Source organism: Zonotrichia albicollis, chromosome Z (genome assembly GCF_047830755.1).
Source record: "Zonotrichia albicollis isolate bZonAlb1 chromosome Z, bZonAlb1.hap1, whole genome shotgun sequence".
Taxonomy (NCBI): domain Eukaryota; kingdom Metazoa; phylum Chordata; class Aves; order Passeriformes; family Passerellidae; genus Zonotrichia; species Zonotrichia albicollis.
In genome coordinates, this window is record NC_133860.1 from 78,890,437 (window position 1) to 78,905,230 (window position 14,794).

A 14,794-nucleotide genomic window follows, 5' to 3' on the forward strand; every position below is an offset into this window, starting at 1 on the left:
TTATTTATGGATAATGCACAAGTACCCTTGGGGTAGGGCTGTTTTATTGTTTGTTCTTGAGCATACTGCCCTAAGTCATACACCCACTGATTGTTTAGAAGCACACGTTAGGAGAGAGGCAGTGGGGCTGTTTTAATGTTGGCTTGAGTTAAACACCTTCTCCCTAAGGGAATAAAACATCATGTTTTCTTTGATTCTTTTATTTACAACTTACTTGCCTTAACAGAGTAGCTCTTGTATTTGTTTCCTCTGGGTTTTTAAAATATTATTATTAATTAGTTGTTTTTTTATGATGGTTGTTCATTGTTTGGCTGTCCTGTCACTAACTTGCTAGTTGCAGTCAGTCAGTAGTAGGATTTCACTGAGATCAGGAATACCTTTATCCAAGGAAGGAGATGGTATTTTAATGCCTAGGTTTGTTTGTTAGTGGTGTTTTTTCCTGCCAGGAAGATAACCTTGAAGATTTGCCCAATTACAATGTATGGTAGAATAGCTACTTTTGTTTTGTAATTGTACTACTTGCTGTCTGCATTTGAGGTAGGAATATTAAATGGATTATGAAAAGAGATAATAATTGTCCTTACAGTGACATTAGTGTAGTGAACAGTTGCCCTTAAATAGTTCCATATATGTGTGTGTGCCTTTTGTCTTGATTGCTGCAGGTGTGGGATAGTTTTCATCTATTTTTGCTGTGAGGGGTGGGGGATTTGATGTGATGGATGTCTAGTCAAATGTTAAATTGAGTGGGATAAAAATTAAAAATTAAATGAGATGGTTTGGTTTCCTGAACCCCCACTGAAGTCCTGAGTGAGTTTCCTAGATACAACTTTTAAGTCTTCTGCATGATTTGAGTTTGTCCATATTAAGTCGATTAAATTACTTTGATCATCATCACCAGCATGTAGCAATATATAGCAATATCTAATCACTAATTGTCATCTATCTAACAACAGCATAGCAGAATGTCTTTATTTGGAAAATCCTCAATGGCTAATAATTTGACAGGCAGATTTCAAATTAATACATTTCCAAATGTAAGCTGCAGGAGACTTCTCTTGATTACATCAGGAATTGAATATTAGCTGTGAGGATGCCCTTGACCTTAAATGAAAACTTGAAGAGAGAACATTATTTCAATTACAAGTACAGAAGTATCACAAGTACTGCTTTTGTCAGTAGAAGTTTACATTATCTTCATTACCCTTCACTATTTCCAATCAAATTCATAATGAAACCACTGAATATATTTGGAATTAAAGCCACAGAACCATGGCATGTTTAATATGAAGTACTCTTTTCAATGAATGACTGAAATTCAGGTGGAAATTACACTTACCCATTGAAACATTTTTTGTGTGTGTGTGTTTGATTATTTTCATCTTATTCCCCTAAAATGATGGTCCTGTGACTTGTAGTGACCGGTCAGTCCTATGAGAACATGGTGACTGAGATCATGTCCATGGGCTACGAGCGGGAGCAGGTGATTGCAGCACTGAGGGCCAGCTTCAACAACCCTGACAGAGCAGTGGAATACCTTCTGATGGTGAGCACTTACCTTGCCTGAACCTTTGTTTTCCACTTAATACCTCTCACTTTGATTTTGGTGTTATTTTGAACGTTACTCAGTTGCTGAGGGTGACATTTGCCATCTGGAAAGCTGAGATCAAAATTTTGACAGACATGGTGTGTTATAGAAAACACTGAAGTAATCCCTAACCACCTCTTCCACTTTGCTTACATTTTTTGGTAATTGATATGGATATGTCTGTGAAGTATGTCCAGTTACAATGATAGCTTTAACTGCCAATGGTTTTGTGTCACCTCTTAGTGACACCATTAATTGATTAGTCATACTTTTGTATCCATATCATCACCATTCCTTAGGTTCCCATTCACTGATTTTGCTAACAATGCAGTGTTCTTAATATACTTCACAAACAGAAAGGTTTGAGAGGGTTTTTTTTAAACTCTGCTTTATTTAACTGGTGTTTTCATTTCAGCACTGTTTTAGAAAAGAAGCCATTTTCATTTGATAAAATAAAGCTTGAAGAGTTAAATTAACTTCATTGGCATGAGAGGAAATAGAAATGTAGTTTCACTTCAATGAAAATCCTGGGCTTTTTTGGATTTTTTTCTTATTGTATGCCTTAATTTGACAGGTAAATTGTAACAGCGTAGAATCTGTCTAATTTTATTGATTAATCGGTATTTCCGTTACTTTTAATTTTTGCTCTGGCACACCATTTTTCCCCTGATGAGGTTTTTCCTTTTAGCAGATCTGAACTTTATTAAAATCTGGCAACCAGATATCTTGACCTAATCCTTGCAAAATACATGTGGATTGAATTTCTGATTGATTGATAAGAAATCTGGCATCTTTACCCTCCAATTACAAAACTTCAATTTTGTTAATGAAGTTTTCCTTCAGTAGTTACAACTTCAAGTCCCTGGCATGCTTCCTACTTACACTAATGTTCCCAAGACTGTAATCTTCGGATTTTAAATTGACAACAAATGGTTTGAGTTCAAGATATGAAAAGTTTAATTCCCAACTAGCATTAGGCCAAGCAAGGGTGAATGCAATAGCTCTCAACTCTCTGTCAAAAGTCCTCAAGTTTAAACATTTGTTTTTCATGTTGTAGAAATGTTGGGTTTACTGTTCATCTGGTCTGTAAATACACCATGAATTCAGTGCCTCCCCTGTGTAAGTGTTTGGCCTGCTGTGTGTGTGGCAGTCCCACACAGTGTGCAGCTCTTGTGCACTCAGTTTCTGGTATTCCCGCCTCTAGTTTATTTCTGTTCAGGAACTCCAGGATAGAGATAGAGTATCCCCATGATGGAGCTACATGGCACATCTGCCAAATGCATTGATTGCTATGAGCTGTCCTTGCATTTTTATCCTTATTATAATATCCTTAAAATTAAATCCTTAATTTTTAGTCCTTCAGTAGGTCCTGTATCTAGAGTGGGTCCTTTGGTTATGTAAGATGTCCCTTTATGTGTTGTGTTATCCTTCCCTGGAAAATACCTTTTCTTTTTTCTTCCTCCCGCTGGAAAAGGGAGTAGGGAGGGATGGTCTTGCACTTGGAGACCATATTAGATGGCAGACTTTTTGCTGTCCTTCTAGAAGAATCCTTTTGCTGTAAATGGTCTTTATAACTGTTCTGGATCTGCTGGGGTCTGAAGTGTCCCTTACTTTCCTGCTGCATATTAAGAAGTTTCTTTTAGCCACTATTGATCTGATCTGTTGACGACACTGTTCTTTGACCCTCTCTCTACATATACTTGTGTCCAAACTATCATCAGCACTACCTTTTATATACTCTGCAGATTAGGACAAGACATTAGAGATCTATTAAGTGTAACAACACTGTCCAGGTTTGAAGAACTTGGGTACAGCGAGGGTAAGGTGTTGGAAAGGACTTAAACCTTAATTAAAGCACAGCTGTTCCTCAAATGAGCCCTCAAGAGGCCACTTGTTGTCCATGGTTCAGATGGCAAGTCCTTCAGTTTTCATGGCATGATCATTGAGGATTATAGATGTAATCCTGTGGTTGTGGAAGGAGTTGCAAAATATGATCTTTATTTTTCTATGCACCTGACTCATCTTTGGAGGTATTTCCATTCAGATCTCTCTTTCAGCCGAGGATTTCCTAACCTCTAGTTAAGAAGGAGTTTTGTCATCTCTGCTGTAGCCAGCCTCTTTGTCTGGATATTTTTAGGGAACATTTTTTAGTGTGAGTATTGTAAAATGCTGAACATAATTCCTAGAGAGGTGGTCAACATCCTGTGCCTGTCAGTGTTTCAGAGGCACTTGGACAATGCCTTTTACAGGCTTTAACTTTTGGTCAGCCACGCATTGGTCAGTCAGTGGGACTAGATGATCATTTTAAGTACCTCCCAGCTGGAACTATTTTGTTCTCTGTTCTGTGCAGAAGCTGGATCTGATGTGATTACTGCCCTGCAGAGAGCAATGTCAGCTAAAAACCACTGTACTGCTCCGTTAAACAGTAAACAATTGTTTCATCCTCCATAAGGCAACAGTGGCCTTTTTTTGCTGTCCAAGCAGTGTTTGCATTCAGAGTGGCTTGTGTGTGGTTTAATATCATGCTTTATTCTGTTGTGTGGCTGTGTGAGCAAGGTCCATACGCCTCACTGGCATTGTCTGATTGCAACTGTACACAGTCTCTGTTGGAGAGGGCTACTTCAAGCTTGTGTTCAAGAGTTAAGATGATGTTCAAGATGACAAATAATTTCTAAGTAAATTTGTTTGAACTGGTTTACACAGTCCTTCCATTCAAGAGCAAACTTAGGAGTTTAAACAAGCACATGTTGTTTGATCTGGACACAGATTGCAGTGATGACGTGTGCCTGTGAATAGGTGAAATCAACTAGTAATTTCATAAGATTAACCCAAATTGTTACATTATACTTGGATTGCCAGAAATGACTGATTTGATGGGAAAGGTATTTAATCAGTGCTCTGTAAGTCACTGATAAGGGAGAGTTACATCAGAATTATACCATGAATGGAATCTTCCTCCCCCTCAGCAGAGGGAGGGATGTGTACTGAGCTCACTGAGCCATGTGAAGGTAATGAAGTGTGTGACAGGGAAATCTTGCCTTTATTCCCCTGAGTGCCTTAAATGTGCACTTGATGATCAGGTTATTTATACCTTGATGTGTGTCTTAATTAACAGGTAAGGCAAAGAGCATTGCTTAGAGCACTGTCCAACTCTCCCTTTCTAGATGTGCCCTCTATATTAGCTGCATATTTGTCCTTTTTGTTCAGGTGTAATGATGAACATACCATGTGAAGATCATGTTACAGCAGGACTTTTAATCTGCCTTACCTACCAGTGATTTTTATGGTAGGCTTGACAAACCTCTTCATTGTCTGGTTACCCTGTAGCTCTGTAATATTTTCACCCACTCAGTTCCTTACATTTTGTGATTCCCCAACACAAGTGGGTGGCCCTTGTTTGGGTAACTTCTCTGGCCTGTTCCAACAGGGTTTGTTATAATATTCTTTGTGTCTCTCCCATAAGTAAGTTTCCAGGCTTCAGAAAGGGAGATTCAAAGGACAGACTTGGTGCAGGAGTTCAGTGCCGGTGAGGAAGGCAGGGTTAGGGTAGGAAGGAATTCCATGCAGGAGAAAAGTAGCAGAGTGAGGTATCATTGTTGTATAACCGGAGTTCTAGTTTATTGTAATATTGTGGTTTAGCTTTGTCCGTTTCAGCCCTCTGAGCAGTCAGTTCCTATATAAAGTTGCCTGCACATAAAAAATAAACAAAAAGCAAAAGTTAACTATGTTTTTAAAACTTGTTAAAGCTGGGTGACCTTTTCACCTTTAAGATATTGTGAATGACACCTTTTCATTGAGGAAAGAGGTCCCAAGAGCTGTGTTCTTGTATCTCGTCTCAGTTCCTTGCCAGTTGTATGGAATTGTTAATCTTAGCATTTTGTACTGCATTTTGTTGCTGTAGTGTCACTTTTGCACAACAGTATAACATAGTGTAACAGTGTATTTAGTTTAACTTTTTCATTGACTTCAAATATCTTTAAACAGGATTCAAAGCAAGTATATTTCATTGGGCAAAGTGTGTTTTAAAGTGATGCAGGGCATGCTTTACTGCCTTTCTATACAAACCACACATTTTTCCTGCCAAAAAATAAAATTAATCTTTTCACAGTGTTCTCTGTCAGTTACAAATGTATAACTCATAGGATCTTACCTTGTATTTGCAGTGAAAGCATTAAGGTTTTTATTTTTCCCCCTTCATTCTGAAACCCAAATACTGCATGCAGTTGAAACGTGTCTGTCAGCATTCTGTGGGTAATTCTGATGTGAACTGTGGCTTTAGGGGATACCTGGAGATAATCAGGCTGTGGCTGACCCCCCTCAACCGCCAAGCACTGGTGCATCTCAGTCTTCAGCAGTGGCAGCAGCAGTAGCAACCATACCCACGACTACTAGTTCACTAGGAGGTAAGAAAGGCTGTATTGGAGAAGATGTGATAAACAATGTGCTCTTAACGAATCTGTTTTTAAATCAATTTTAAGTTCCAAGTGCTTGTGAGCTCTTCAGAGGGAATTGGGTAAGAGCTGTTAACATGGTAATTCCAGGTGTGGTATTTTCTTGAGACAAGTGGCTTGTTTTATGTTGTGTGCAAAGTTTTCAAAAAATGCAGTGAACTTGCACAATTTCTTTAATTCAGTGTTGAGGATTCTGAAGTGCAAGACCACAGATGAGAAAACACAGATTGTGTTTTCTCTCATTTAACCTCTGACTTTCTACTCTGTGACTGGCTGGGGACTGTCCACTGTGACTATATAATATATTTCCCACACAGAAGCTGGGATATCAAGAGAAAAACCTGAAATTTAGCCATGAAGTGTAGCACTGGAGAGACCTATAAATTACCGAGGACTCCTCACTCAGCAGTGTGGCACTTTGGCAGTGGCTGGTGCCTGCTGAAGAGAAGGGTATTTATCAAGAATTTATCTCCCTCTTAAAGGGAGGTAGATAAATACATGAAAGGTGCTAATGAAGGGGTAGGAAAGGTCTGTCTGGAAATGGTGCTCAAGATACAAGCGACAAGACAGTGGATTGGGTAGATGTGTCTGATTTTTTTAGATGAACCAGAGTTGAGACATCCAGAGGAAAGTGTTGGAGATAAGAACAATGCTGTTGGATCTTAAGAGAAGACTGGGTGAAAAGGAAATGCATTGTTTAATCTTAGAATAAAGATGTTTTCCTTAAAGCTAAAGTGAGGAAGCAAATTCTTTTATTCTTCAGTGAGTGGTGTGTTGTCCACTTTCATGTCCTGTTTCTGTCTAAAATTGCAGTGTAGGTATGCATTTTATTAAGATTCTCATAACTTTTTAAAAAAACATGTTATTTCACTGATCTTTTTTTCAGGACATCCACTTGAGTTTTTACGAAATCAGCCTCAGTTCCAGCAGATGAGACAAATTATCCAGCAAAATCCTTCTCTGTTGCCAGCATTGTTACAGCAAATTGGAAGGGAAAACCCCCAGCTACTGCAGGTGGATCTTAAAACTAGAAAATAATGCTTACTAATTCTGATTTAGCTTTTGCAAGAGTGTCATATGTTGATGTTGTCTGGGACAATATGTTACTAGCAGTTACAACATTCTATTGCTGGCTTTTCAGCAGTTGTTGCTGTACAGAATGTATTTTCTGTGACATTGGATACAAATTTGAGACTTCATAAGAGGTACAGAGGGGGGTGAGGAAGGGGGAGGGATCACTGCAGTTGAATTGAAACATTAAAATTGCATTTTTTATTGTTAGATATAACAATATTTTTCTGTGCACTTCTTGCACGTCCCTTTGACTTCTTAATTCTCTGAAAAGAAACATTTTTACTTGTCTCTTGGCACACTTAAACTCCAATTACTTAAATATACACGTTTCTTTTACTGTTCTGTGCATCACAGCAAATAAGCCAGCACCAGGAACATTTTATTCACATGCTGAATGAGCCAGTTCTAGAGTCGCGCCAGGGTTTAAGTGGCAGTGATGATGGTGCCAGCACTGGAGGAATAGGAGATGCTGGGAATGCTCATATGAACTACATTCAAGTAACACCTCAGGAAAAAGAAGCTATAGAAAGGGTGAGCCTTTCTTCTTTGAAATTCTTGTGGCTGTTGGGTATTGACTCCAGTGCATGCTTAAGACCTACCTAACTTAAACTTTGTTTGGCTCAGTAGTTCTTGCATCTTGTTTGGTATTTTCATACTTGTTTCAAATCATATCTTCTCTTGCTTTATAGCAGTTAAGTCTAAAATATCTTAAATTTGTCTTACTGAGAAGAAGCAGAGCATTTTAAGTGATCAGAGACCATCCTGTGATAATTGATGATGGAAATGGGTTTCCCATTTTATTCAGGAATTATTCAGGAAGTAATCTCTCTTGCAAAAGCCTCAGCCAGTGCTGTTTGAGATCATGCCATGACAGGTCTCCAGGTACAAAGGCCTGGCTGCTTGAGCACTGTTTGCAAAGTACTTGAAAAGTAAGAACACTCATAGTTAAGTAGATCAGTTGAAGTCAAAACTTTGCCCAGTTGTCTGTCCATGACAATTAGTTAATTATCATTTTCTAAAAGTACGGCTGAGCGTGAAAATATACTCTGAGGTGGTACATTGCATTCATAAATACTGTGTTACTGACCAAATGTGGTTTTGCATAGATGGCAGTGCCTCTGAGATTTTTCTCAGAACAGATTACAAGAGTTTTGTCATACTGTGGTAGTGGTTTGGTACCCCAAAGACAATGTTTTTTCATCTGGCAAAACCAAAGTTTAAGTAAGGACCATTAGAAGATACCTATTTGAATCTAGGTGTTAGTTCTCTAGATCTTGAGGAAATTGGCAAATTATAAAATTAGTCTAATAAAACTATTTGTCCACGTACTTATTCACAGATCATCTTTAGTCTGTTGCATTTTCTTTTAAAGTAATTTTATGCAGCAGAACTTTATTACCTCTACTGCCTGTTTTGAAACCCAGCAAAGATCCTTCTTTCTCTTTCCATGAAAGACAAACCTCAAGATTTAATTTCTTAGTATTGCAGCTGATGCCTTCATGCTGTCTGTGGGCTAGAAATAAAATCTAAGAATGGCTTGTGAGGGATAATAGGACACAGTTTTTCTCATAGTCATTTGATCTGCCCCACACATGAAATGCCTTGCAGGTGCTGTGAGGATTTTAAGAAAATCTCCAAACAATGGAGTGTGCTTGCCTTCGGCTAAAACAAGAATTCATTTGCTGAGTGCCCCTAAGTGCTGGCTAAACCCTTGGCACAGTAAGAAGTTCTTCTCTGATGTTCTCATGCCCTGTTGTTGCAGTGTTCCAGACGTTAATTAATTCCTTGACTTCTGAAAACCAGATTGCTCTCAGCTTACTTGTCTTGGCTGCAGTGCGTAGTTAATTTTTTTTAAGATAAACAATTGAAAATATGGCCTAATGTGATGTGCTGGACAGCCTACTAAAGATCACAGACTGGGAGCTTTTGTTCCAGGCAATTTTTTGTTAAAAGTCCTTTGGAGCTTTGTATAATTGCTTAAAATGAGCATTGTTTGAAGTTGTTTGGTTTTTTTTTTCTGCAGCAGTGCAATGTGCCGTTACTTCATGACAATACTGTGATCCAGGTCTGTTTTAGGCTTACTGTGTCACTAAAGAAGTGACAAGTTTTTATGGTGGTTCATTAGACTTAATCCAGTCACTTTTTCAAGTGAGGATCCTCTTTACTAAAGGCAGAAGCAGCACCTTATTTTTCACTCGCTAAAATCTGCATTGAGCTAGGCAGCAGTGTTATTTTCAAGAAGGCAGTAATTGCTTAAGCGACATCTCAAGACACAAAGACATACAAAGAAGCCTGACATGCAAAATGCACTTCCTAAATATGTTTCTTTTCTTCAGTTAAAGGCATTAGGATTTCCTGAAGGACTTGTGATACAGGCGTATTTCGCATGCGAGAAGAATGAAAACCTGGCTGCCAACTTTCTTCTACAGCAGAACTTCGATGAAGACTGAGAGAATTCTTTTTTTTTTTAATTTCACACCTCACACCAGTGCATTACACTAACTCTGTTCACTGGATTGTCTAGGATATCTGGGCTTACATTCATAATGCTTAGTGTATGGAATATAGGGGGTGGGTGGAAGGGAGAACATAGCAAACAAAGCAAAGAAAGCAACAAGTTTTCAATGTCTGTTTTAAATTAGCAGATGCAGAAAATCGCACAGTGTAAAAAACAAAAAATATATATTCAACCAAAAAATCAGCTTCTGCAGATAATTAGTTCCTTCTGTAAACTGTAGGTTAACTTTTTCTAGGTTTTCACTCTTACTGTACTAGTTCCAGAAATGTAGTGTAATGCACTGCTTCATGTTCCTTTCCACTTAGTATTGACTTTGGAAGTAGCCTGTGCTACGTAGATTTTACAGTCTGTATTTCATGGCAACACTGGATAGCAGCTTTGTGAAATCTAAAAGATCTGAGCAAATGTAATCCCGAATGCCAAAATAGGAGTATTCGGGTTTTCATTCTTCAGCTGTGTTAAAGTAGTGCAAGAGACACAGTATTTTTGTCTAATGCTGAATTAGAGCAGTGTTGGCTTTTTACTTTTTTTTGCAATGAAAACCCATTACAGTTAAAAGTGTCCTGATTATTGAGAAACACCACCCCCTCCTTTGTCCCCCTGAAATGATCTGAGAAACTATATACATACAGAAAAAAATTATTATCCTGTTTACATATTTTCTCTTTGGGAAAAAAAATATAGATACCTAATTACTGTTCTTTTAATGTTATCTTGCAGTAAAAGTTTTAAAAGCAATAGATTGCATGTTTGGTTTTGTTATATGCACTCTAGTGAGTTGAATATTCTTTTTCTGCCAACAAACAAAATGCAAGCTTCATTTTTGTCTGCTGCAATGAGAATTTATCAAATCAAATTTTACCTTCCCAACTTTGTTGAACCAGCTTTTATAGTACAGCTGTAAGTGTTCTGTTGCTCTTGACTAGATTGTAGTGTTCAAGCTATTTCTGTTAAGTAAGGACTTTTGGGGATTTATTCACTTTTTAAGGATGAGAAGTTCAAAACTTGAGATATCAAGCAAACTATGAATTTATTCCAATGTAAAAAGAATTGACACTCGAAACTTTATATTGAAAATAAACTCTGGTTACAGAGTTTTGAATCTTACTTCTTCGTACCTACTTATCATTTATGTTGTTTAGTCATCATAAAATGTTCACAATCTTTTTTTTTATACATGTTTACTTTTAGAGGTAATTTTGCCCATCATTGCAATACTATGAATAAAAACAAATGTAAATTTAATCTAAAGCTGTTCTGTGCAACATTACCTGAACACAACATGGGGATAGTTTGATTTTTTTCTACTGTTGTAGTCCAATTACCTGGATTACAAATTTACCTCTACAGTAACCAGGAAAAAATATTATTAGTGGTACAGAACTGAATTCCTGTACTACTAGTGATATTAATGATTTTAATGATTTAGTGGTACAACTAAAAAATTATTTTCTGCTGAGTTTGTTTATCAGTGGATTAACTACTTAGCTACTACTTAAGCTCAAAGTACAAGTCAAGTGTCTTGAAAAATGAGCTAAAAAGACTGAAACATTTGTATTTCATTTCTTCATTGATTGGCCATAGTCTGTAAAAATATCTGCACAAAACAATGAAATGTATTAAAGCCTTTTACTTTTTTTTTCTATTCTTATACATCTGTGATATTTTTCCAGATAGTGTGTATTTTAATTATTCAGATTTTATTCTTTTAAAATTTCTTAGGTGAATGTCGTCTAAGTGATCAGTAGCACAACCCAAATCTATCAATAGGAGATGTGATACTGCTAAATAGAAAATAAGTCTTTCATAATGTTTTCATTTTAGAGAAGTTAACATTAATTACCTGAGTCAGCTAGTAAACACCATCTAAATAGGATTCTCAGTTTGTCTGTGAACTGAGAGAGATGGATTTTGGTTTAACACTGCATGCCAAAAGGGGCTGTTTGTTATCTGTAAAAGGACCAGCTGCCAGGTACTTGAAAAACACCAAATTGATACAAGGACTTCTTGAATGTACTTTTACTACATAGCTGATAGCTAACTAAGACAAAAGCTTTTAGTTTGTGGGAGTCTTCTGTACTGATCAAACTGCTCTGAGAAATAACCATTCCTTCTCTAGGAGGGTGGAGAGTAAAGCAAGAATGTCTGGGTGTTTCAGTCCACTCCCTCCAATTTTGATTTTGAAATGTTTACTTATTATAAATGTATTTGAATTAAAGTCTGTTGAGCTTGTTCTTTGTAAAAAAAAAAAGGCAAAAAAAAAAAAAAAAAGAGCTAGTAGCTTTGTTCATTTGTAACTTTGTATGCTGAGTGACTGAGGGATTTATGGCTGCTGTGTTTGAAGCCTTACTAGTCATGCTGTTCCCGTTTTTCTCCAGCAGTGAAACAGTGTTTTTGTGACTTCTGATGAACAACAGGTGTCTGACCTTACATGCTAGCAAAAACTGTTACCTGTCCAATAGCGGGATACTTGCCAGGGGAGAATCATGTCTCTCTTTGTAGTAGCTGCCAAAAAGGGAAGAATACATGGAATTCATGTGGTGTTGAGGAGGTGTGACCTGAGCAAGCTGCCTAGGTATGTTGTGCCTCGTTTTCTACCAAGTACTACCGGGAGTTGTCTGCACAGAGTGCTGCTCAGCTTCTCTGCTGCAGATCTCTTAGGGATTTGGGGATCAGTTTCCTCAGGGCTTTCTGAACAGTAGCTGAGAAAATAAAAGTATTTCTTCCTAAGTTTTGGTACTGTAGTCCTTACCTTTGTTGTAAAACTTCTGAATATCTGCTTAGACGAAAGCTATTTATGATGCACTTTTAATTGGGATTAAAAAGTTACTCTGAAGTCATATTAATTCTGTAGTTGTCTGTTCTTAAGTCCTCTCTACAGCTGCATTTTGATGCTGTGGTTCATTTACCTCGTCCAGAGCTGCCTGATGAATCCAGCTAAAACCCAAGCAATCTTATTGATTAAATGCCCTGTTATTACCCCACACTAACAGAACTTTTTAGGAATGTGAGATAATCACTCCTGAAGCCAGATTGTGACTGATTTTGGAGTGCTGGGTTGAGCTTCACTTCAAGAACGTGCATGAATGAATCAAGCAGAGACACAAAGCCAAGTCCTCAAATACTGCATGCAGATTTGTCACCCGTGATGTCATTGGATATTTCATTTGGTTTTATAGAGTTTTGGAGGTAGCCACATCTTTCTTTTTTTTTTTTTCTGATTTCTCTTAAATCCAGCTCTGTGCACAAAACTAACCTAGAATTTGAAAATACTCTCTAGTTCAATGGAAAAAATAAGGTGGGAGTGGGGAGAACAGCTTTGTCACTAACCTTTTTAGTTTTTCCCTGCCTGATTTGGGATGCTAGCAGTGTTTAGCACACCATCCTTTGAAAACATTATTTTAACACAGCTACAACCACCACTATGTAGTTATGAAGCCACAATTTACAAAATTTTGTATCTTCACTAAACCATCCAGAAAAGCAGGCTTATTTCACCTGCTTTAAGTGGTGATTAAGTGATGTATAGGAAAAATTTAAGTATTGCGTTACCACTGAATGCATGACTGCTGCTGATGCCTGTATCTGCAGACTGCAGCTGATGTTGCTGATTGTAATTGTCAAGTGCCAGTTTTGTATTGATATATTTCTTCATGGAATATAGCACCTGTGAGGGGGAGGAAAAAAAGGTCATGAAACTTCCTGGGTTTTTATCAGGACTCAGTTTCTTTCCTTCTGTGCAAGAGAAATAAATGTTAAACACACACAATTTAACTCCAGTTGTAATCAAAGCACATTTTCATGAAGACACCAGCATCTCTGGCATTTCCTGTCCAAACTGCAGTGAAACTAATAAAGACAAATACCTGCTCTTCAATAATGGTAGTAGTCTGGAATAACTTAATGGTTGTAGAGTCTGAAGGTCTTCCTTCCACGTCATCCCTTTGCTTTGGCATTTTCCAAATGGAAAATTGGTGAGCTGTTACAAAGCATTATCTGCTGTGTGCCTCCACTTGCTGAAGGTCTGGCACTAAAAACAGTCCTTAAGGTTTTGTGTTGTGTGTGCTCCACAGTTATGCCTCAGAGACCTGGACTGCAAAGTGTCTTTCAAAATAGGTGTCCTCTCTATTTTTATACAGCTCCACTCATAAATGTGAGTACTCTGTGGGGCTGAGGGCAAGGAGCAGCATCCTTGGAATTCTTGTTGTCTGAGATAAGAGATTTTAGATGTGATAGACAGAGGAGTAACCAGATACACCAGCAGGCAGCTGTTTGCCATCCCAGGGGAAGGGCTGGTTGCTGTCCTTGTAATGTGAAGCATTTGACTTTAAATGTGCAGCAGCCAAAGATTAAAAAAAAAAAAAAAGGCAATGTCTCCCACATGTCTGTGTGGCTGTATCTGTAGAATTGTTCAAAGTCTTGTCAAAGTCAGACGCGTAGTTTTAATTATATATTTCAGTTAAGCTTGTTTCTTCCCACCCCCACTGCCTTGTCTTTACTCTACATCTCCTTTTTCTTTTTTCTTTTTCACTTTTCATTATTGGAGAAAGCATGCCAGCTCCAAAGGGAGCACTACCAGCTTCTGTTGGAGGATGGAATAGTATTTCAGAATAGGAAAAGGGGCAGGAAATAGTCTTCAGGGTGGGATATGAACCAGGACAATAAAAGTGCTGAACATCTGGGATAGAAATCTCCATAGGGAGGTTGAGGTGAGGATTCTGGACCTGGAATTGGCAGTGTGTGTGAAAGGAAATGCCTGGGAGAGTTACAAGTGATAAAAGAACAGAGTGGTGTGACAGGGGCAAATGGGGAGTCAGAATGAGCAAACCTTTGGTGGCACTCTGGATATATAAATAAGAGATGGATGGAGCAGAACTGATGTTTATCTATAGGGACACTTCCAAGACAAAGAAATTACTTGTTTCTTGTAGCTTATCCAGTAGCTTTTTGTGTAGTGCTTTGGTGCTAAAACCAGTTCTGAGGGCGATGAAGAGGGCAGTAAAAAGAAACAAACCAGTGTGTGCCTTGGCATTTACCTCACAGATGTGATACAGTACTGACTGCACTGAGGTCTCCTGCTTAAAGGTGGAGAGGGGAAAAAAGTAATTTAAATAAATTTTGTTTCTGAGTCTCTGTGTTGCTTGAAGTGATAGAAATTATCTGCCT

General features: G+C 37.9%; 1 protein-coding gene across 2 annotated transcripts in view; it reads left to right on the forward strand.

Moving 5' to 3' along the window:
• RAD23B (RAD23 homolog B, nucleotide excision repair protein) overlaps positions 1-12,468 on the forward strand; it is a 35,828-nt gene extending 23,360 nt beyond the window's left edge. For both annotated transcript variants that reach the window (XM_026796030.2, XM_005491362.4), the window contains 5 exons: positions 1,416-1,543; positions 5,865-5,988; positions 6,923-7,050; positions 7,465-7,641; positions 9,447-12,468. In XM_026796030.2, the coding sequence (XP_026651831.1) occupies positions 1,416-1,543; positions 5,865-5,988; positions 6,923-7,050; positions 7,465-7,641; positions 9,447-9,560 (671 nt within the window). In that variant the 3' untranslated portion in view covers positions 9,561-12,468. The remainder of the gene's footprint in view (positions 1-1,415; positions 1,544-5,864; positions 5,989-6,922; positions 7,051-7,464; positions 7,642-9,446) is intronic.
• Positions 12,469-14,794: the final 2,326 nt, after the last annotated feature.